Source organism: Balaenoptera ricei, chromosome 19 (assembly GCF_028023285.1).
Source record: "Balaenoptera ricei isolate mBalRic1 chromosome 19, mBalRic1.hap2, whole genome shotgun sequence".
In the NCBI taxonomy this organism is placed as follows: domain Eukaryota; kingdom Metazoa; phylum Chordata; class Mammalia; order Artiodactyla; family Balaenopteridae; genus Balaenoptera; species Balaenoptera ricei.
The window spans coordinates 62,345,439-62,366,351 of NC_082657.1; the positions used below are offsets into that span (position 1 = coordinate 62,345,439).

The 20,913-nt window shown below is 52.1% G+C and overlaps 1 protein-coding gene across 2 annotated transcripts in view; it reads right to left on the reverse strand.

Annotated features, from left to right (window-relative positions):
* Positions 1 to 19,379, reverse strand: part of KLHDC4 (kelch domain containing 4) — a 57,381-nt gene extending 38,002 nt beyond the window's left edge. Inside the window, exons 1-5 of one of the 2 annotated variants that reach the window (XM_059904900.1) lie at positions 19,215 to 19,379; positions 15,329 to 15,420; positions 12,590 to 12,668; positions 11,917 to 12,015; positions 6,047 to 6,183 (exon numbers count right to left, since the gene is read on the reverse strand). In XM_059904900.1, the coding sequence (XP_059760883.1) occupies positions 6,047 to 6,183; positions 11,917 to 12,015; positions 12,590 to 12,668; positions 15,329 to 15,420; positions 19,215 to 19,313 (506 nt within the window). In that variant the 5' untranslated portion in view covers positions 19,314 to 19,379. Of the gene's footprint in view, positions 1 to 6,046; positions 6,184 to 11,916; positions 12,016 to 12,588; positions 12,669 to 15,328; positions 15,421 to 19,214 lie in introns of those variants that run through there. The other variant, XM_059904901.1, reaches the window with a different exon arrangement.
* Between the last annotated feature and the right edge of the window lie 1,534 nt (positions 19,380 to 20,913).

A 20,913-nucleotide genomic window follows, 5' to 3' on the forward strand; every position in this document is an offset into this window, starting at 1 on the left:
ACCACAGTGGAGTCCGCGCTGTGAGAGACTGAGCAGGTGGGCAAATGCTGAGTCCTGCCTTTGGTGTCGAACTGCCCTCAGATTCACACAGGTGCACATACACTTAGACATAGCCCACTCTCCTCCCCGACCTCCTGGAGGAGATGCAGCGGGGGACGGGGAGAGAGGCTGTGTATAGTACAAAAATAAAAACACGATTAGTAGACAGAATCTGTGTTACCAAATCAGGCCGTTTTTTTTTTTTAAATCAGGTCAGTTGTGCAGGCACCTCCCACCGAAGACAGACACTGAAGGGAATCTCAAAACATCTGTTAAAGTTGGTCATACTCGTCCAACGTAAATCAGGAGGCTGTGCTGACATTGAAGCTTTGGTCTTCTTGACGTTAGTAACGCTACGAACTTTTCCTACGAACTTTTCATTTTCCAACTGTTATAATGTCAATTAAATGCTGCAAGAATGGAGAACGTGCATAAAGGAAGACAATAAAGACTCCTAAGGGTCTGCTCATTGTAAACGTGCTACAGAAACACAAGAAGGGCAAAAATGAAAGACAAAGCGGATGCCTGGGAATCAATCACCCTGCCCTCCCACGAGAAAAACTTGCTTAAAAGCCAACAAAGGGACTACATATACCAGATACTGATTTAACTCTGCCTCTGCTGGCCTTTACTGTTATGTAACCTTTTCTCGGTCTCAGTCTCCCCAAATGTAAAACTACCCCCATGGGAGTGAAAAATGTTTCCTAAAAAATGAATGCAGAGAATTCCCTGGTTAGGACTCGGCGCTCTCACTGCCGAGGGCGAGGGTTCAATCCCTGGCCAGGGAACTAAGATCCCGTAAGCCGTGCAGCATGGCAAAAAGAATGCAGAGTGCGGGGCCAAGTCCTGGAGGCCGAATAAATTCGGTTCACAATGACCTCTTGCTGCACTTTTCCCATGATTTGAGCTCACACTGTGTGGATTCCCCCAGACTCAGTGACCTTCCCCAGAAATAGCAAAATCAGCCTTCATTTTGGCTGAAGCGCCTTCCCTTTTCTTTTAGGTCAGTAAGAAAAAATTACAGAGGAGAACCTGCCAGCAGTCACCCTCTCCCAACAGCAGCCATTGCGTCAGCCTATTAATAACCAAGCCCAGTTCCCAGCGGCAGCAGCTCCAAGGCAAAACCCCACATGCTGTAACCCAGCCCCCAGGATCGATAGACTGACTTCAGTAATTAGTCTGCCTGCTTCCGTGGCTACGCCGGGCCTCGTCAATTAAGCCTGCACAGCCCTGCCAAACAACAGTGGGGTGACGCTTTCATTTTGGAATAAGTAGTAAATTACAAAAGCAATACCCACACTGCTTTTCATTGTTAAGGATCTAAGAGGCATTTTACATGAGTTCTCTTACTTCTGAAAACGCAGCCAACGTTTGTTTTCACATTAGTGAATGGGCTCAAAATAAGCATGAGACACGCCAGTAGGCGAGGCCTCCAGCTGTGATCCAGGGCCGCCTGGATCAAGGTCACTAAGGGGGGTGGGGAGGGGTTACTGTCAAATGCAGATTCCTGAGCCCCGTTTTAAAGCGGCTCTGAATCAGACTTGATGTTTGGGGGGATGAGGGCAGGAACATGCATTTTCAGAGCTCCCTAGGCGCTGATCGGCGCACGAAAGTCCAAGAATCACCCAGAGAGGCATCCTGTCAGCTCTGAGCCATCTCCCCAGGCTGACAAGCCTCCCAGCCACTCCACCGCCGCTCCTGCCGTGAAGCCTCGTAAGTGCTTTACGGCGCCCGCTCCAAAGTGCACACGGGGCAGCCACCCCGCGGCAGTGTGTGCTAGACTGTGAAGCGAGGGCGGGCCCTGCGGACAAGTAAGAACTGCCCCCACCAAGACACCTGTGCGCCGCAGACAGCTGTGCCCACACTGCCTGGGGAGAAAGTCAGACCCGGGGACAAGGCTCCAGGAACACACGCCCTCTGACTTTGAAACTCTACCTCTGGGCCGGTTTAAACGTTACTGAAGGATAAAAAAATAAACCTAATTGGGATTCCTAAGAGAAGTGAAATGTTCCCGACTGGGAAGGCTAAGGATTAGACAGCTGTCAATTCTCCCTAGGTGAAATCTACAAACTGCAATCCAATCGAAATCCCATTGGAATGTTTATAAAACAAAACTTGAACATTCTGAAGCTCTTATGAAAAAAATGAGTGGGGCTTCCCTGGTGGCACAGTGGTTAAGAACCTGCCTGCAAATGCAGGGGACACAGCTTCCAGCCCTGGTCCGGGAAGATCCCACATGCCGTGGAGCAACTAAGCCCGTGCACCACAACTACTGAGCCTGCACTCTAGAGTCCGCGAGCCACAAGTACTGAGCCCGCAAGCCACAACGACTGAGGCTGCGCACCACAACTACTGAAGCCCGCGCACCTAGAGCCCGTGCTCCACAAGAGAAGCCACCGAAATGAGCAGCCCGCGCACCTCAACGAAGAGTAGCCCCCGCTCGCCACAACTAGAGAAAGCTCGTACGCAGCAACAAAGACCCAATGCAACCAAATATAAAAAAAATTTTTTAATTAAAAAAAAAAAAATGAGTGCATGACAAATTTTTTAAGTAAATGAGAAAAACCTTCCTGCTGTCCAAATAAACCACAGAGCTATAGCGATTAAAGTGGAGCGATACTAGAATAGGTGGGAAGAGAAGATCAAGGAATCAGAAGAAAACCCGGAAACATCCAGACCCTTCTGGACTGTGTGTGTGCACGCATGTGTGCCTGCACCGGCCCTGTGGCCCAGTCTGCAGGCACACGTGCATGCACACACACTCAGGCACATGTTGCTCTGCATCTTAGCTTTTTGTACACATATTTTTGTACAAGCTTTTTTGTACAAAATGAGAGGGAACATTTCTTTAGAGTATATTCCTAAAAGTGAAGATGGGGTCGAGGGGCAGGCACAAGCAACAGGATGCTGGAACGACGGGTGCTGCCAGCCAACACTTCAGCCAGCGGGAGGGACCCCTGCTTGCCCAGCCCTCGCCGCCTGACAGTCCGACCTTCCGTGTGAGCCACTCGTGGCTGCCGCTTGCTGCTCGCTACTCTACACAAAGTCTCTATTCTGAACATGAGCTCGCTTCACACTGTAAACCTGTCACCACTCCCACACTTTCCTGGTGGCATCATTCCTGACAAAAACCTTAACATTCCCCATGGTCAGACAGTCACCCTCTCGTGGCTTCCGGTGTGTGACTCACTTACGGAGCCTTCCCTGAGACGTGCTTGCTCCCTACACACGGTGGCTGCAGACACTGTAACAGCAAGGAACGGGCCACACAGGGCACACCTTCCTCGCTGGTCTCACAGAACACGCTGGGGCAGGGCGGGGGAAGGGCTGCGGCTGTGCGCACGCCCAGGCACCGAGCCCAGCGCCCACGAGGACAAAGGGGAACGGAGGTCGTCACCACACAGTATCTCTCGCACACCGCTTCTGATTTCTTGCATCCCACCAGGGGCCTTAAAAGCAGAGCCAGCCTCAAACACAACGCATCTGGGAACCGTAGGCACGTGAAGCAGCGGTAACTGAACCGGGCTGAGCAGCAGAGACACAGAAATTCAGCCGGTCGATTAAAATCTCCCGGCAGACAGAGTAAGAGGAGAAGCCAGGGGCAGGCCCTCCGCCCCCCGACCTTCAGCCCCGCAGGGACCGCGGGCTCTGGTGAAACGCACCGCCGCACCCTGGCCGCTGAAGAGAGCAGCTCAGCGCAGCTCCGCCTGGCTGCCCATCCCCCACCGAGAACCAGAGATGATGGCCCAGGAGGTCGGCTCAAAAAAAGACGCTGTAGACAAAAAAGACAAAAAGTAAAGCGCCTAACCCTTTCCCTGCCACACCACTCTATCCAGGCTAGAGCAGGGGGGCTGAGAAAGGCAGCTCAGTTCTGCCTCTGCACCTTCACATTAGCATTTAGTAGGTCCCCCAGTATACCTTTGGGAATTCTCCCACTTTAATTACAATCAGCAAAAAAGTAATGCGAGACCTGCTCACCAGGAACAACTTCTGACTTCGGACAGAGGCCTCGAATGCCGAGCAAGCGTAACCAGGCCCATAACGCCGGGACACAGCTCAAGGCGCGCAATGAGGCGGGGCTAGGGACAGCAGGCGAGGCGAGCTCTGCAAAGGGCAGTGACTGCATGTCACTAGTGCCTCCCTGCTTCCTCGGAGCGAACACCTGCAACACCTGTCACGGAACCGGAAAGATCTGAAGGCCACGAGAAAGCACGCGCCACAACACAGCCCAGCAGGCCACTGCGGGACACCCCACAACATGCCGCCACCATCAACACCAGGCCCCACGGGTGCTGCTTCCTCACGGAGCCATTCACCAGCCCTCACCCATACATTACAGGCAAAAGCTACCAAAGCTGACAAACATGCAACGAAAACATCAAGAACCAATTCACCAGAAGTGAACAAAGAAATAACAACTGGATTTTGAAAAGAATAACTGAAGCAAAGCAAGAAAGACAAAAAAGGGTACATGCTCTGGGCCTGAACACTCTTTAAATTAAGGGGAAAATGAAAATGACTAGGTCTCGGGCTTCCCTGGTGGCGCAGTGGTTGAGAATCTGCCTGCCAATGCAGGGGACACGGGTTCGAGCCCTGGTCTGGGAAGATCCCACATGCCGCAGAGCAACTGGGCCCGTGAGCCACAACTACTGAGCCTGCGCGTCTGGAGCCTGTGCTCCGCAACAAGAGAGGCCGCGATAGTGAGAGGCCCGCGCACCGCGATGAAGAGTGGTCCCCGCTTGCCGCAACTAGAGAAAGCCCTCTCACGGAAACGAAGACCCAACACAGCCAAAAATAAATTAATTAATTAATTTAAAAAAAAAAAAAGAAAAGAAAATGACTAGGTCTCAATATATACACAACAAAATCAATTTTTAATGTGAAAAGTTCTTAGTTGCCATGCGTTTCCCAAAGCAAGCAAGAGAAGGAGATGCAAGCGGCGCTCGGGAGAGCACGCCAAGGCTCACCCTGGGTCCAGCTTTACGAGGATTGCTCTCCAGAGCTTCCCCGGCAGCTTGGCGAGCTTGGGAATGTCTGAGCACCTTCCCATCACCCTCATGGTCAGCTCTTTACACCGAGTCTAACGCTCCAGGCTGGAAGCCGACCTGAGCAGGCCGACAGCCGGGTATTCACGGGCTCCTAAAAGGCCCCTCAGGGGACCACGGAGCACACCCTCCAGGGACCTCCCTCGGATGCAAGTCCCGGGACCTGACAGCAGTCCTGAACCCCCCCGAATTCCGCTCCGCTGAGGCGGGGAGCCTGGCGGCTGCTTTAACAGTACAAAGCCAGTGCCCCAGAGCCGCGCGTGCACCCCACGAGGGCAAAGCCACTGACTCCACTTTCAATCCGTCGTGCTACTAGGCTTCTTCTTGTACATAATTTATACGCAGACACACCGTCCGTCTCTCTACAGAGTCAGGCGTGTGGCTCTGCCCAGGGAGACTGCAGGGGTGAAGGTGACAACCACAGGTCAACGTCACCGACAGAAGCTGGAATCGAGCATCAACGATGGCCGAGCCTGGTTTATTGAACAGTGACGTAAAGCCTCCCCTGTCCTTCCTCTTAAAAGCTCCACTATTCCTATGTCAAGCAGACCTAGCCAGATACTTCGTCTCAGTGACACGGCACTCCACTGGCAGCAAGCTGAAACCCAGAGCCTCCTCTGGGGCGATAAACAGACAGGAGAACTGCAGCAAAACATGATCATCGTTGACGCTGACGAGGGGAGGGAGGACCAGGAAAATGAGCCCGGATGCGGCGCTGGTCCCAGAGACCCTGGCAACGCCTTCCACGAAGCCAGATGTCAGGCAGCCGGCACCGGGCCGGGCCACTCTGCGAAGGGGAAGCTCTTCCCTCACTTTGGTTACCAGCCAGGCTGGTCTCCCAGGCGGGCAACCACGCTCCTTGGAGCCCTGGAATTATCCTACAAGAGCCGATCCCACCACCGTGAACCCCAGACGCTGGCACGGGAGAGGAGCGGGCCCAGGGGTCATGCTCCTCACCTTACCTGACTTGCTCCCACGTCTTGGTGGCCAAATGCAGGACCCAGAGGTCCCTGTAGTGGTAGAACTGCTCTCCATCGGGAGAGGCAAACTCCCCGCCAAAGATCCACAGCTGTCCGCCGCCCTGGGGCACCACCACAGCCTGTTGAGAGAATGGCGACAGGTCAGGGCACAGCCATACAGCTCTCAGGTAAAACCGGAGCCCCTCCCCCAGACCACCCAGTGCCAAGCCCTGACCTCGTCTTCAAATGCCTGCCCCATCAGGTCCTTCTCGTGGCCTGCCCCTCTGTGGTTCTGCTGAAGGCCCAGGGCTCACAGGCCACGTGGGAACCAGGCGGGACCGCCCGGGCTGACAGAGCCACACAAGCCACTGGTGGGCCAGCCCGCCCTGAGAGTCACCAGCCCTGGGCCCAGACAGCGAAGGAGGCAACTGGGCCCGTCCTTCACACCAAGCGGGTGCGGGACGGGAACCTGTTGAGGGGCCATCTGGCCAGGGGCTCACAAGCAGTGCCGACGGCAGCAGGCACAGTGTGGCCGGGGCAGGGGAACTGGGTCGGGGGCAGCTGGACGCCAGGTGCTCCAAAGCAGCCTGTGTGAATGCCTCCTGCCCTCGCAAACCGCCACGGACAAGCACACACTGAGTGGTCAGACGGTGGTTCCCAGGAGGCCCGCCCCCGGGCACCCTCCGAGCACCCTGGGGCTTGCACTGCAGCGCGGTCCTTCTCTTAATTAAGCTTAATGCTGCAGAACTGCGGCTCCATCACCGATGCAGCTCCTGCCCTGGACTAACTGGAGGGTCCTGGTGACACACTTAGGGTGATGTGCCCCCCCCCCCACCATTTTCACTCAGTCTTGTGCATCCTCTCAGGACTGACCTATCAAGAGACAAGCCAGCTTCCTAGGACTCTAAAACCCCAGTAATTATAAAGAAAGAAACTGATCACTTCAAATCTTTAAACCAGACATGAGGATTAGCTCAGGCCCAAACCTAACACATTTTTTTGAGCTTAATGAAGTTTAGGTAGTACTTTCACGCTACGCAATACAATATAGTTTTGAAATATTATTATTATAGAAGCTACTGAATGTCCCAGAATAATACCACAAATAATGCATTAACTGGGAAGAACAGTACAGGGAGAATATATGTATGTATACATACATATACACATGTATATATGTGCACACACACGTATACACATGTATGCATGTATATAGTCCAACTAATATGAAATACAGATGCATAGAACTATGAATCACAGATGCAGAGAAAAGATGCAGAAAATATAAATTAGGAGTTCTGGAAGAATGGACAATGGACTTACTCTGCTTTCATTATTTTCATTTTTTTTTCACAATGAATATTTATTACTTACATAAGCAGTTTTCAGAGCCACTCTTTTTTTTTTTTTTTTAAGATTTATTTATTGATTGATTGATTACTATGTTGGGTCTTCGTTTCTGTGCTAGGGCTTCCTGTAGTTGCGGCAAGCGGGGGCTACTCTTCATCGCGGTGCGCGGGCCTCTCACTATTGTGGCCTCTTTTGTTGCGGAGCACAGGCTCCAGACGCGCAGGCTCAGTAGTTGTGGCTCACGGGCCTACTTGCTCCGTGGCATGTGGGATCTTCCCAGACCAGGGCGCGAACCCGTGTCCCCTGCATTAGCAGGCAGATTCCCAACCACTGCGCCACCAGGGAAGCCCTTCAGAGCCACTCTTAAAAAATGAAGTCAAACTCCAGGCAAGAAAACAGACTGTGACCAGAGTGTGTCTCCCACGTCCCATCACAGGCAGAACTCGGGGGACGACACGAAGGTGGACTGATGGCCGGTGATCTGAGGGCTCTGTATTAACCTCCTCCTCAAAGACCATAAACACCAAGAAAGAGCTAACATACTACTCAAGAGAAGATGAAAACTATAAAGAGACAGGCATAAAACTTCCACTTCTGACCAGGCTCAGCAATCAGCACCATGCCAGCCCTCCCACTGTAAACAAGGAGGAAACTGGACAAAACCTATGAAGCACGACAGCCAGACAACACGACGTGCAGGACCGTGATCCTGAGAGACGGTAAACGAGCAAGGTCAGCCCTCTGACCCCGCAGGCAGTTTCGCACCCTCGTGGTCCTGCTGAGCTGAGGAAACAGAAGCCAGAGTTCCAGGATGCTGAGGCAGCTGGAATTTGCAGGGCCGAGCACCCTGAAGTCTGGGTGGGCTCCCCTGGAGCCCATAAACACTAAGCTGCACGTGTGCAGACTGAGACTGCCGGAGGCCGGGCACCATCACTGCGAGGCTGAAAACCTGGAAACGACCTGAGCTCACAGGGGGCTCGGAGACAGACAGCTTCCAACCAGAGTGAAAGGTGTCACCAAATACCCAGGGCGTTCACTAGAGACCCCAGAAAGGCCACGCCATGGAGCTACCATGCTTAGAGAAAGCCTCCAAAGGCTCACGGTGATCTGCACGAGGCTGAGCCACCTACCAGAACGAAACTCATCACCTGTTGATGAACGAAAACAAACGCAGACAGTCAACACTCCAGCGGCACTTCACTGAATGGCGTCATGCTCATGGCAGGAGGGGTCTGGGCAACCCAAACACCACCCACTTTACTAGCGTGACACAGACTGAGGATGCTGTCTCCTTGTGGGCCAGGCTGAAACTGCAGAAGGCATCAGAACAATGACAACCTGACAGAGAAGGAGTATGGAGACTCCAGTGGGAATGTTGTGAATAAGAAGACAAGAACTGCTCTGGTGTTCAGGGATGTATCTCAGCTTTGGGGCTTGCCCAGGCTCCCCTAAGATCTGCTTTTGCATTCACAAAGTCTATCACCTAACCACACAGCTCCAGCAGAAAAATGTGACCCATATCAACAAGGTTAGTCAATACAAAGAGACCCAGAAATGACACAGACTAGAGAATCAGCAGACAAGGACTTGAAAAGTTATAAATATGTCCAAAGACTTAGAAGAAAACATGAACATAATAAATAAACATGTAAACAACCAACATTCCCTGGATCTAACAGAGGCAAAGCACTGCCCAGTGACCACAGTAGGACGGCACTGCTCCCCATACAAGGCAGGGCTGTCCTAGCCAGCATCTACTTTGCTCCTTGTCCCACGAGGCTGTATGCTTCCCAGGTGTTTGGGTTTCTGTATTGTTGTCTTAACTGGAATAAAATCATGTCTAGAAAACCTTAAGTTCACGACTCTCCCTCCAAGGGTGAAAAAAAAGGCACGATGGAGTCCAAACAACATACAGATTCTGTGAATGGATTCTGACATCAGCCACACACGTCAGCTTTGTGAAAGCCAAGTCCTAAAAACGTGCCAGGCCATCAGGACCAAAGAAAACACAAAATATGGGACATCACCAAGAATGGCAAATGTGTCTTTTCTGTCGCCGTATTGCAGCCCTAGAAGAGCGCCTTGCATGTTAAAGATGCTCAGAATTTCCCAGGGAACAAGTCTGCAACACCTTCTCGGATGGACGGCAATGAAGCTGTGACTGAGCTGGAGGAAAACACTTCCTGCAGCTCATGTGGGCACTGTCCGCGCAATCTGCTCACTCAGGAACAAGCATTTTGTAAACATTACCTCTTCTCCGTAAACTCCTTACTGCTCAGGCTCGCACAAAGGCTGACGAGAACACAGGTGACATTTTTTTAACCATATGGAACCTTTTGTTCTACTGCATGAGAGAATGCATCTTGTTTCAAGTGAGTTTAGTTAGTTATTGCTTGGGGAGAAACAAACCATCAGGCGAGTAACAAAACGTGAACTCCGTCTGCGCCCGCACCTCCCACTCCCCCACCCCTCCATTCTCAACAGTCCCGTCAGCCCGTCCAGGCACGAGTGTCTGAACATTCTCCCCAGGGGAGGGTGCCGGGAGGGGAGCACCAGCCAAGGCCTGACAGGTGAGGCCTGACAGGTCGTCGTCAGGCACACCTTCAGTGGGCCTCGTGACCCCTTCCCTTCTCTCACTGGCTGTATTCATTTTAGAAAAGGCCAATGAACCCTCAAATTACACGCTAAAATAACTTAACCACTGGACCGCCAGGGAAGTCCCGGGTTAAGACTCCACGCTCCCAATGCAGGGAGCATGGGTTCGATCCCTGGTTGGGGAACTAAAATCCCACAAGCCACACAGCACAGCTAAATGAATGAATGAATGAGTGAACAAAATAAAATAATCCCCCAAAAATCTAGAGAGAAAAGACAGAATGAAGGGTCCACGTATAAGCTTTCTCCTTCTACTCATTTTGCCCCTAATTGATTAAAGAACGTGGCTTCTATCATCACATTCATTAAACTAGTCCATAATGAGGAAAAAACTTTTTAAAATATTTATTTATTTATTTATTTGGCGGCACCGGGTCTTAGTTGCAGCACCTGGGATTTAGTTCCCTAACCAGGGATCAAACCCGGGCCCCCTGCGTTGGGAGCATGGAGTCTTAACCACTGGACCACCAGGGAAGTCCCATGAGGGAATTTTTATGCCTCAGAATTTAACGTAGTGGAATTTGAACTGTAATGACCTTTAGGCAAAAGACTTTATAACCAATTTTCTGTTTCCCAGAGCTCTGATTTGTTGTGAAATTCACAGAGTAAACAGCAAGCCAACCTTATCTACAGGGATAACATTAACCCTCAGACTCATAAAGTACTCCCAAGATGTACATACAAATCAGAGCCTGCCAAAGTAACTGACTTAAAAATCTCAAAGACTTATGACACTAATTCTTCAAGGACAGAGTTAATAACTGATTAGAACGGATAAGAAAACAAACACCAAAGAAGCACCTCAGCCTGCGTTCCTGGGGCCCAGGAACTGGAGAGGCGTTGAGAGGGGACTGCTCCCCGCCAGGATGGGCCGGGATGGGACAGGACAGGACTAAGTGCTTAGCCTGGAGGCCTGGGGTGGGTGCATTCTCAGAACTGGAGAGGGCTCCGGTGAATGGACTAGAACTTACCAAGATCCATTTATTAATTAAAACCCAGCCTTTCTAAGGTCTAGTTTTTAAACCAGAAAGCAGTGCATGCCTCTCTTCCAGAAGATGAACCAGTCCAAATGCCTGCAAGCCCGGCTATGCACGAGACGTCTATGCAGTTCAGGCATTCGGCTCCCCCTCACAGACCCCATTTCAATCGGGAGGTTACTCTGAGCGCAGGATTAGAAAAAGGAGACGCACACACTGTGGAGGGACGTTTCAGTCATGCCGCGGTAGGCTGACCCTGGAGAGGCATCACTCTTTCACATTATCTTTTGAGCCCCAACACTGTCCCAGGTACAATGATGAACAAGACAGACCAATGCCCGCCCTCGCGGAGCATACGAAGGTGGAACCATGAAACCAGGGCCCCTTCCCTGTAAGTCATCGGCTCTGACAGCGCTCGCTGCGGTGAGCAGAAACGAGCTGAAAGCACGCCGACTTGGCGCTGCTCCCTCAGCGTCCCTGGGCACGACTCATTTCACTCTGCAATAGCTACTTTCAGTAACCGCTGACACCTTTCACTCTGTCTTTTTGTCTTCATCTCTCTGGTCACCAGATCTTGGGCCTGTGGGAGCCTCTCTCACTCAAATACAGGACCATTTTCCTGACTGCTACACGCCAGGCACCACGTAGGTGTTTTCACCTAGCTTCACACCACCTGGAGGAGCAGGAGTTCCTCTCCCAGCCTCACAGGTGAAGTCTGAGTGTGAAGCAGCTCAGAAGCAAGTCCAAGTTGGAGAGTGAGGACCAGGTGCAAGGTCCAGCCTCTCCACACCAGGCTGCCCGCCATCACCAGCTCTAAAGGTCTGTCATGGAACCCCGAGTCAGAGCCCCAGCGAGAGAGGAGGGGAGGCTGATGGCCATACGGACACGTACCTGGTGAGCACAACGCCTCGGAGGTGGGTTGGGGATTTCAACTTTAGTCCAGGCGTCTTTCCTGATGTTGTAGATGTAGAGTTCATTATAGAAAAAAGTCTGCAGAAAGGAAGAGGAAATTTAGTGTCACGAATGCTGCTTCCACACAAGCGACAGCAAATGGAAGGTAGGATCTCAATCACTAGCTCTCCCCAGGAAACGTGTTTTCTAAGGCTGGTCCCCAGACCCTTCAGGATGATGACACAATGACAAAGACCATCTCTGGACCGCCATGCAGGGAAGGCGAACTCAGGATTTTGGAACTGTTTCATCTATAGCTCTGAAACACACGGCTTTCTGGTCTGCTCAAAAATAAAAATTACAGGTTGTACAATTTATCAATTGCTCTGCAATTTATCAGCACTTTCCCTATTCAAACACCTTTGGAAACCCATCATGAGGAAGAACAGCAGGGTGCTGGCCCATCTCATGCAGGCGGTAAGAGGCGTGACCCTAAAGGTCCCTAAAGGACCCTGGTGCCTTGTCAAGGACCAAGGCCCAGGCCAGTTCTGACATGTGGACACACAAGAGGGGAGTTAAAGGACCATGAATATCTGACATCAGCTTAAAATGACGTTTCCTCTAAATGAGACCCATGAAAACGTGGAGGGAAAGAAGAAAATATATACTTAACTTTTTGGCCATTGAAATATTCACCACCAAAAAGGATTAATTCATCTTTCTCAGGATGAGCGGAGAGTGAGGCATTTAACCTGCAAGAGACACAAGCAGCAGCTCAACACAAAATCAAACCACTTGACGCCCAAACTGAGAGCCATTCTCCTTTCCATCAGAGGGCTTCGCCACCAGGGACATGCCCGTCCTAAACTTCTGTGACAGAGGAGCCTGGCACTGAGGACAGAAGCTGAGGCACCGTCCTTAGAAGCAGCCTCACCTTCAAGACACTAACACCCAGGCTCAGTCTCCTAGGAGGGCAGGGGCTACTCACACAGCGTTTGGCTGAAAATCATCAGCAGTGGGAAGTCTAGGGGCTCCTATTTATGTGCCAATTTTCCAGAACTGTCCTGTTTTAAAGGTCCATCCTCTTAAATCACAATCTAAACTGTTCTAAGAGGTCCAGTATTGAAGCATTTCAATATACATCCCAGATCCCTTCCATCTAGAAAACGCAAATACTTTTCTACTTACTTCACACACGAGGACAAGAGAATAGCCATAAGGGAATTATAAGTAGGTCCTGACCATTGCAGCAGAAGTAATGAAGGGCACGGTGACTGAGAGGGAAAATACCCTTCTTGCAGAAGCCCTCAGAGCGGCATTCCCCAAGATGCCCTCCACCACATTAATCCCACAGGACGCTTCTCAAAGGGAAAAGGGTTTCAAGGTCAAGGAAGTCTGGGAAATCTGAAAACTTTTTCTCCTGGGGATTTATTGTAGACAGAGACATTCTATAGGCTGAGAAACTCTGTAGTCAAACCCTCAAGGCAAGATAGTACGCCCTGGGCTCCGGTACAACCGAGCACCTCATCCTCATGTCCCCATTAAATTACCTCTGAGCCAAGACGTGGGGACGTACACACTTAAACTTGGTGATTTTCCTGGGTTTTTTCCCGTAATGCGATAGAGAGGTGGAGGCGAGAAGGTACTAAGGTTACCACCAAAAGGTCTGCATCCCAGTAGATCTCAGCTCCAACTGCTCCCTTCTGCCAGGAAGCTTCCCAGCTGACCCATGGAACTGCCAACGTCTCACATCATATTGTGACATTACACCTGGCTTTTTGGGCAGCATACTTTAGGAAAAATGTCATCCAAAAGAAGTCAACCCACATTCAAAGTGAATTCCCTCAGGGGTGCTGTACAGATAAAGCCTCAAAGGTCTCATGGATTTATCTGCTTCAACAATTCAGATGAAAACGTCCACCTACCATGTGTGACTCTTATGCTTGGCCTCAACGATAACACGATAAATACAAGGAAAATCACAGCAGATTCCTAACGGAATTTATGAGCCGAAGAACAAGAAGGATCTGCAACTTTGGGAGCGGCTGCAAAGCCGCTTGTGTCTGCTCAGGGGTAAGCACACTGCTCCCGACCCTGAACAGGTAACGATCGCACGCCGGGGGCGAAGCCGTGGGATCCGGAGCCGTGCCCTGCACCCACTGGAGCAGAGGGGGGCACTCTTACCACCTCCCTTCCTGACGTGCTAGACCAAGGCCTCCACTCAGGCCTGAGAGAAACAAAGCAAATCGTTTCTCAACTAAACAAGACAGCTCCGGATGCTCGTGCCGTTAAGGCATTTCCCCTTCTCCGAAGGACATGGCATCTCCTTATCAGGGTCACTCAGCCTCCCTGGGCTCCTAGCTTGATGCACTCCATGACCGGCCTCTGCTCTGCCAGGAGCAGGTGTAAGAACTATTGAGCCTGAATCCCTGGATCAAATTAGAGAACAACTGGCATTCCGGAGCCAAGGGGACGGGAAGAAAGGAGCAAGAAGCCAGTGAAAACCACAGCCTGGGGCTTCCCTGGTGGCGCAGTGGTTAAGAATCCACCTGCCAATGCAGGGGACACGGGTTCGAGACCTAGTCCGGGAAGATCCCACATGCTACGGAGCAACATGTGCCACAACTACTGAGCCTGCACTCTAGAGCCCGCGAGCCACAACTACTGAGCCCGCGAGCCGCAACTACTGGAGCCCACGTGCCTAGAGCCTGTGTTCCGCAACAAGAGAAGCCACTTTAATGAGAGGACTGTGCACTGCAATGAAGAGTAGCCTCCGCTCGCTGCAACTAGAGAAAGCCTGCACATAGCAACGAAGACCCAATGCAGCCAAAAATTAATTAATTAATTTTTTAAAAAACAAAAGAAACCCCACAGCCTGCTCCTTCCACAGAGTCTCAAATCCTACAAAAGATGCTGGAGCTCCTCACATAAACTACAAACCCACCTAAAATGGCTAACAGACAGTTTACATTTAATGGTCCCACTTTTCACATGAGAATTTGAAAGCATTATGAACGAACACAGCAAAAAGCTATCATGATTTTAAGTTTCGCACCGTGATGGGCCTTTAGAAACCTAAGAAGCAAGGAGAAGCTCACGGACTGCCCACAGACTGTCACCAGGTGGCGAGCGACCAAACCCACACAACCTCCCTGACCAGGAGAGCAGCTGTGCCGGGGGACCTCGTCGCCGTGTTTCTACACGACAATGAAGCTGAGTTGCCTCACTCCCATTCTTCCTAAGTGGAACTGAAAGAAATGTTTTGTGGGAGCTGATCTGGCGGGTTTTCATGACGAAAATGTCCCAAGTGCCCGGCTACTTATGAAAACACGGTGTCTACTTCAAGCAGTTTTCCAATCTATACCAGAAAACTTCAGGTCGGAAGCTACACTGGAGAGTCCATGCTGCTTACCTTGGAGAAGGCGGGGAGCAGGGTGTCTCCACGATCCGAGTCTTTCTGGCATCGAGAGCCTGGAAGTGGGCTATGAGGGCTTCGAGGTCCTCCTGTAGACAGACAAGCCACCACACGTGAGACGTTTTCTTAAACCCTATCACGTGGCCAGATGCCTGGGTCACCTTTCCCCAGCCCCTCTGACCTGACCGGGGTCCAGTCACACCCGTGAATTAGAACTTGTTTCTCCCATTTCAAACACACAGAACCTGACACACGCGCAAATACTCAGGGCCTGACCTTCCCGCGCACGGCATGTGCATCATCTCCTTCCAAACCCTCACCCCGCCCCCCCAAGGCCTTCCTCTCAGACAAGCCCACCCAACTTCACGCCAACACCTTCAGCCACCCCTGGAAACCCAGGCCTGGGCCACCGCACCAGCCTGCTTTGCTGTCTGCAGAGCGGGGTCTGATGTTTTCTTGTTCATTTATTTATTTTGTTTCCACCTCCCTCCCACCAACATAACAAAACATAAGCTCCAAATGAACCAGACATGTCAGTCTGCTTAGAACGGCGCCTGCGCGGTGGGGGCCCGACATCTATCAGCTGCAGCCAATCCGTGTACGAAGGTCTCCACCGTTAGGAACGCAGAAACCAATTTAGACGTTAAGGCGCCAATTTCCGTGCACAGCTGGGCAGCATTGGAACTCAGTCTTCTTGCCCTAAGTCCCTGCATTTACACTAGTGCCGCCCACCCCGCAGTGATGCATGATCTGTCTGTCACGGGAAAGTCTCCCATCCTTCTCTTCAATGCTCAGCCCAGCACCTTGCTCATGCTGAGACCTGGCATCTGTCCCCCCCATCCTTCCTCCCACCCCACCCCACCCCGGCTCTCCTTCCCAGGCTCCACATTCTGCAGGGCCTGAAAGCGGGTCTTCCAGACCCTTCTCCCGCCCTCGCCTGCCTCACGTCCCACCCCATCTCCTCACTCTCCCAGCCGCACTGGCTTCCTCTCAGTTCCTTTCATCAGAGCATCACACCCCCTGGGCCCGAACGGCCACCCGCAACCCCGCCCCCACCGTGTGTACCCCCTTCACCTTCCCGAAGGCAGCCACTCTCTGGAATGGAGGGCTCCTTACTCTCACGCCATCTCTCTATACTTTTACTACATGTTATATATCCGTAAACCACGTACGTTATTGTTTTAGGTTTTTCAATTCCATGTAAATGTTATCGTACTGAATATTCCCTTGCAACTTGCTTTTTTGCTTAACACTGCTGAAAGAAAGGCTTGATGCCCTGAACCCGTTCGTTGTCACGGTGGCAGAGCTATATGGTTTCTCCACCCATCCAGCTGCTGCCGAACATCTGGGTCACCTCCAAAATTTTCTTTTTTACAAGAAATACTACCACGGCCGCTCTAGTACCTGTCTTTGTGTAGCTGGGGGTAATTTTTCCAAGGTAAACCTTTAGGTGTGTAACTGCTAGGTTGTACCTTCCACTTTTCTAGGTATCGACAAATTAGGACCCAACTGGCTCTACCAATTTTCACCTTCACGGGAGTCCACAAAAACATCCGCTATCCTGCTACTCCTATGTGTAATTAGGTACTCAAGACAAGTTACTGACCCACTGGACCCTTACAGGAAGACCCGCGTGGAGAAGTGACTGTTGGAGCCTCAATAAGCTCACAGTTCCTAGCCCACTGTCACTCACCCGAGAAATTATCTTCCTTAAAGGCAGAAGGGAAGACGGGAACAAGGTGGGAGGAAGGTGTGGCTGCGACGGGCAGCAGCAGGCCTGGAGGGAGAGCTGCTGTATCAGTCCTGGGGCGAGTGGCACTGGCACCCACCTGGCTAGGCCGGCAGGAAGCATCAAACCCCGCCACGCGAGGGCAGGCACGACCACGGTGTCTCTGCTTGGGAGCAGGCCTCGTTGACCCCTTAGCTAGGAGCACAGGCTCTGCCGTCGTTAACTGAGCAGGACCCTATGAAGCCTTCCGGGGACAGGAAACCGCACACCCCCCCGCCCTCCGCCAACATGTCCTCTGCCTGCCCCTTGTCTGTAGAAAAACTTTAGCCTCCTAGGCCTTCCCAAGTTCCAAAGAATAAATTTAATCAGAGAAATGAGAAAATGCAGAAAGAAGAAAAACAGTCAAGGAAGACAAAATAATAATAGTTTGGTCTTAAAGTCAAGGACCTTCAGTTCCTCCTCAACAGCTGTAGATGATACTCTGCGCCACGTCCTTTGAGCTGTTTCGCAGATACGGAAACGCCCACCAGGTGGAAGAAGTTAACTGCGTGCTGCCCCCGGAATGCAGACCCCAGACGGGCTGGAAACAGGCTGATGATGTTGACTCCCGATGACCTCACCACCAACCAACAAGAAGAACGCCCACAAGCTGGTCACACAGCCCACAGCACCCCTTCCCTGACCCTGTCTTTAAAAACCTTCCCTGAAAGCCTTCCTGGAGGTCGGGTCTTTTGAGCACCAGCTGCCTGGACTCCTTACCAAGCACCTGCAATAAACCCCACAGTTTCCCTCACCACAACCCGGGGTCTGTAGGTTGGCTTTGCTGCGTGCAGGCGAGGGGACCCAACTTTGGTTCGGTGACTGTCGGGTGACTCGTTTCAACCCCCACCTCCTCCACTTCTTGCCAGTTAATCCAGTAGCCGCTCCCCATGCCCGCACGTTGAACAAATCTCACCAGATTAGAACAAGGTCCAGGAGCCAGGTAAGCTTCCCTCCTACCACTCTAAGGCAGCACTTCTCAAACGGCTGAGTGTCACACTCATGGGGCTGAGGGGCTGGGACAGGGTAGGTCTGGCAGCACAGGCGGCCTAGTCGGGGAAAGCCTCTCCAAGGTGACAACAGGCTCAAAGGTGAAAAGGAGCCAGTGTAGAAGAATGTATTTGGGGTTGAGGTGCAGAAAGAAGGTGGCATATCTGAGACACAGCACAGAGTTGTGTGGCTGGAGAGGAGTGAGCCCAGGTGATGTAGGTCTCCCCAGCAGGGTGAAGAGATGGGGCTTCAATAGGACAGTGTAGAAGGGGAGGAATCTGCGTGACAGCCTCGTGCAGGTGTCAACCAGGTATCTGAGACATGAGTTCTGCACTGGGCAGAACTCCAAGTTGTCCCCCACGACCACTTGCTTAGTCCCCCTGCCAAAAAATGACAGGAGACAGGGAGGGGAAAGGCCCAACCCCATTATTTGACAGATAAGGAAATGGAAACACGAATGCCATAGGAAGAAAAGGGACAAGCGTATGCGGTCAAGAGCTCTGGATCAGGGACATCCGGTCAAATTCCAGCTCCAAGCCACCTCACAGCTGTGTGACCCTGAGCTGCGCGTAACCTGTTAGCTTCCGATTTCCTGTCAGATGGGGACGCCAAAGTTACCTAACTCAATTGGTTGTAAGAATTAAAGCCCAGAGAGCACAATGCCTGGCACGCAGCAAACACTCATTAACCCCTATAAACCGCCCCGGGTTAGGGAGCCCGTGAGCAACAGTCAAGTAAGAGCAGAGCGCTCTCCTCTAAGTTCAGCACTGATCCATTTGTAGACCCTTGTAAAGACAGAGAGAGAGAAAGAAGGGGAGAGAGTAAGAGGGGGAGAGAGTAAGAGGGGGAGAGAGTAAGAGGGGTAGGGAGGGAGAGGGAGAGACAGAGACGGAGAGAGACACAGAGGACTGTTCTGGAACGCCCCACAGTTCCACTTACTTATTCCACGGACGCTCACTGCTCAGAGCTGCCGTGAGGATCACGTACCCCTTTTTAAAGCCAAGGACTGAGGCTTGCAGAGGCGCGCCCGCTCAGCCCGGCCCCTCCCAGCGCCCAGCACAGGGGGCCCGGCTACGCACGAGACCCGGGACGAAGGAGGCCAGCCCGCCCGCCGGCCCCGCTCACCTCCTCCTTCCGCGAGCGCTTGGACACCTTCTTCTCCATCTTGGCGGCCGTCTTTTCCGCCCCGCGGCCCTTCTTCTCTTTCTTGCCCTTCTTGCCCATCGCGCCGCGTCAGAGAAGATGCCGGGACACCTGTGAGTCTCGAGCGGCGCGCAGCGCTCAAAAAATACGTGCTGGGCGGCGCGCAGAAATCGCGTCACTTCCGGTCCGCCCCCCAGCGCGCTTCCGAGGGCGGGGCGGAGTGGGCGGAGTGGGCGGAGTGGGCGGGCCTGGGCCGGGGGATGGAGGCTTTACCGGTTCGTTGTGCTCCGCCTTTGGAAACGGGCTTGGGGGCCTCGGGCTCTGGGTGGCGTCCGCCTGGAAGCAGTGGGGCCCCGTCCCCGTCCCCGTCCCCGTGCCGTCCGCCCTCAGCTCGGAGACCTCCTCCCGGGGACTCGACGCCTGTTGTTCCCGCCGCCACCGGGCCCGGGCCTGAAGGTTGGCTTCAGTGTCTGCCGTGTTTACGCATATTGCTTAGTGCGTGCACATTGCACAGTGACCCAGCTGGGTGACTCGGTAAATGAGCCGCGTTTTGTCAGCGCGAACCCTTGTACGAGTCAAATGATTGCTGTGGCTTCGGTCCCCATAGAGATGCTTATGCACTTAAAGGATTCGCAGACCCTGAGCGCCAGATATTGTTAGGGGCTGAGGGTACTGTGCTCAGCAAGAAAAACAGCCCTGCCAGTCCGCCTTCTAGGTGACTCCTTAAGTGTCCTGTGTGAGGGGACTTGTTTCTCCATGATCGAGCAGGGCTGATGACACCCCCTCCGAGAGCAGTCAGTGTTCCAAGTCTGGGAAGCCAAAACCGCCCGCTAGCATTTGACTCAAACGATTTAGTAAACGGGAAAAACCACACGTAGAACGTGGAATGCTATGGTTTGGACAGAGCAGAGTGAAAATGCTTCTCATTGCTTAGAAGATGTCATCTTTGGGCTTGTGATCAAGGAAACAGGATAAATTAAGGACAAGCACAAGCAAACATTTGGCAAAGGGAAAGCATAAATCAGGAAATAATCTCTTTTCCTACTTTGTGGGTGAACCACCACAAGGCTCAGCCTTAAAGAAATTGTGACAGGCTGGGACCTGAGACCTTTTGGTGCAGTGCTTGCACCTGGACAAATCGCCTCCAAACAAAATACAAAGAAACTAAGGGATTAAAAATAACTGCATGCATGTGGCAGTTGGGGCAAACTATGAACAAGATACAAAAAGACAAAAGACCCAACTGCCACTTCTGAGGAGTAAGGAAGCAAAGCACGGGTACTGCAAATGATCCCTCTACTCAGCACCGCCAAGTTGGGGGCGGGGGCAGACCACCAAAGCCACTGCTGGAGACCAACCCGTGGACCGCCTCATGCCCTCACCCCATGTAAGGTACCAGCTCGCCCCCCCACCCCCATCCCCCATCAGGGAGCAAGCAAAGGAACCTGCTACTTGGTTTCGCTCCCTCGTGCTGCAGCACAAGTCCCAATAAAGCCTTGCCTGAATTTCTTCTCTGGCCTCTTATCAATTTCTATTGATTAAGGAGTCCAAGAATCCTGGTCGGTAACAAAATCAACTTAGATCCAATCAATTTACTAATCTCTTAGCAGCCAGGGAGGAATGCTTTTTCAGCCAACTCCAAGCCTTGTCCATTAGCCTAGTCTTCCAGAAGAAAAATAGG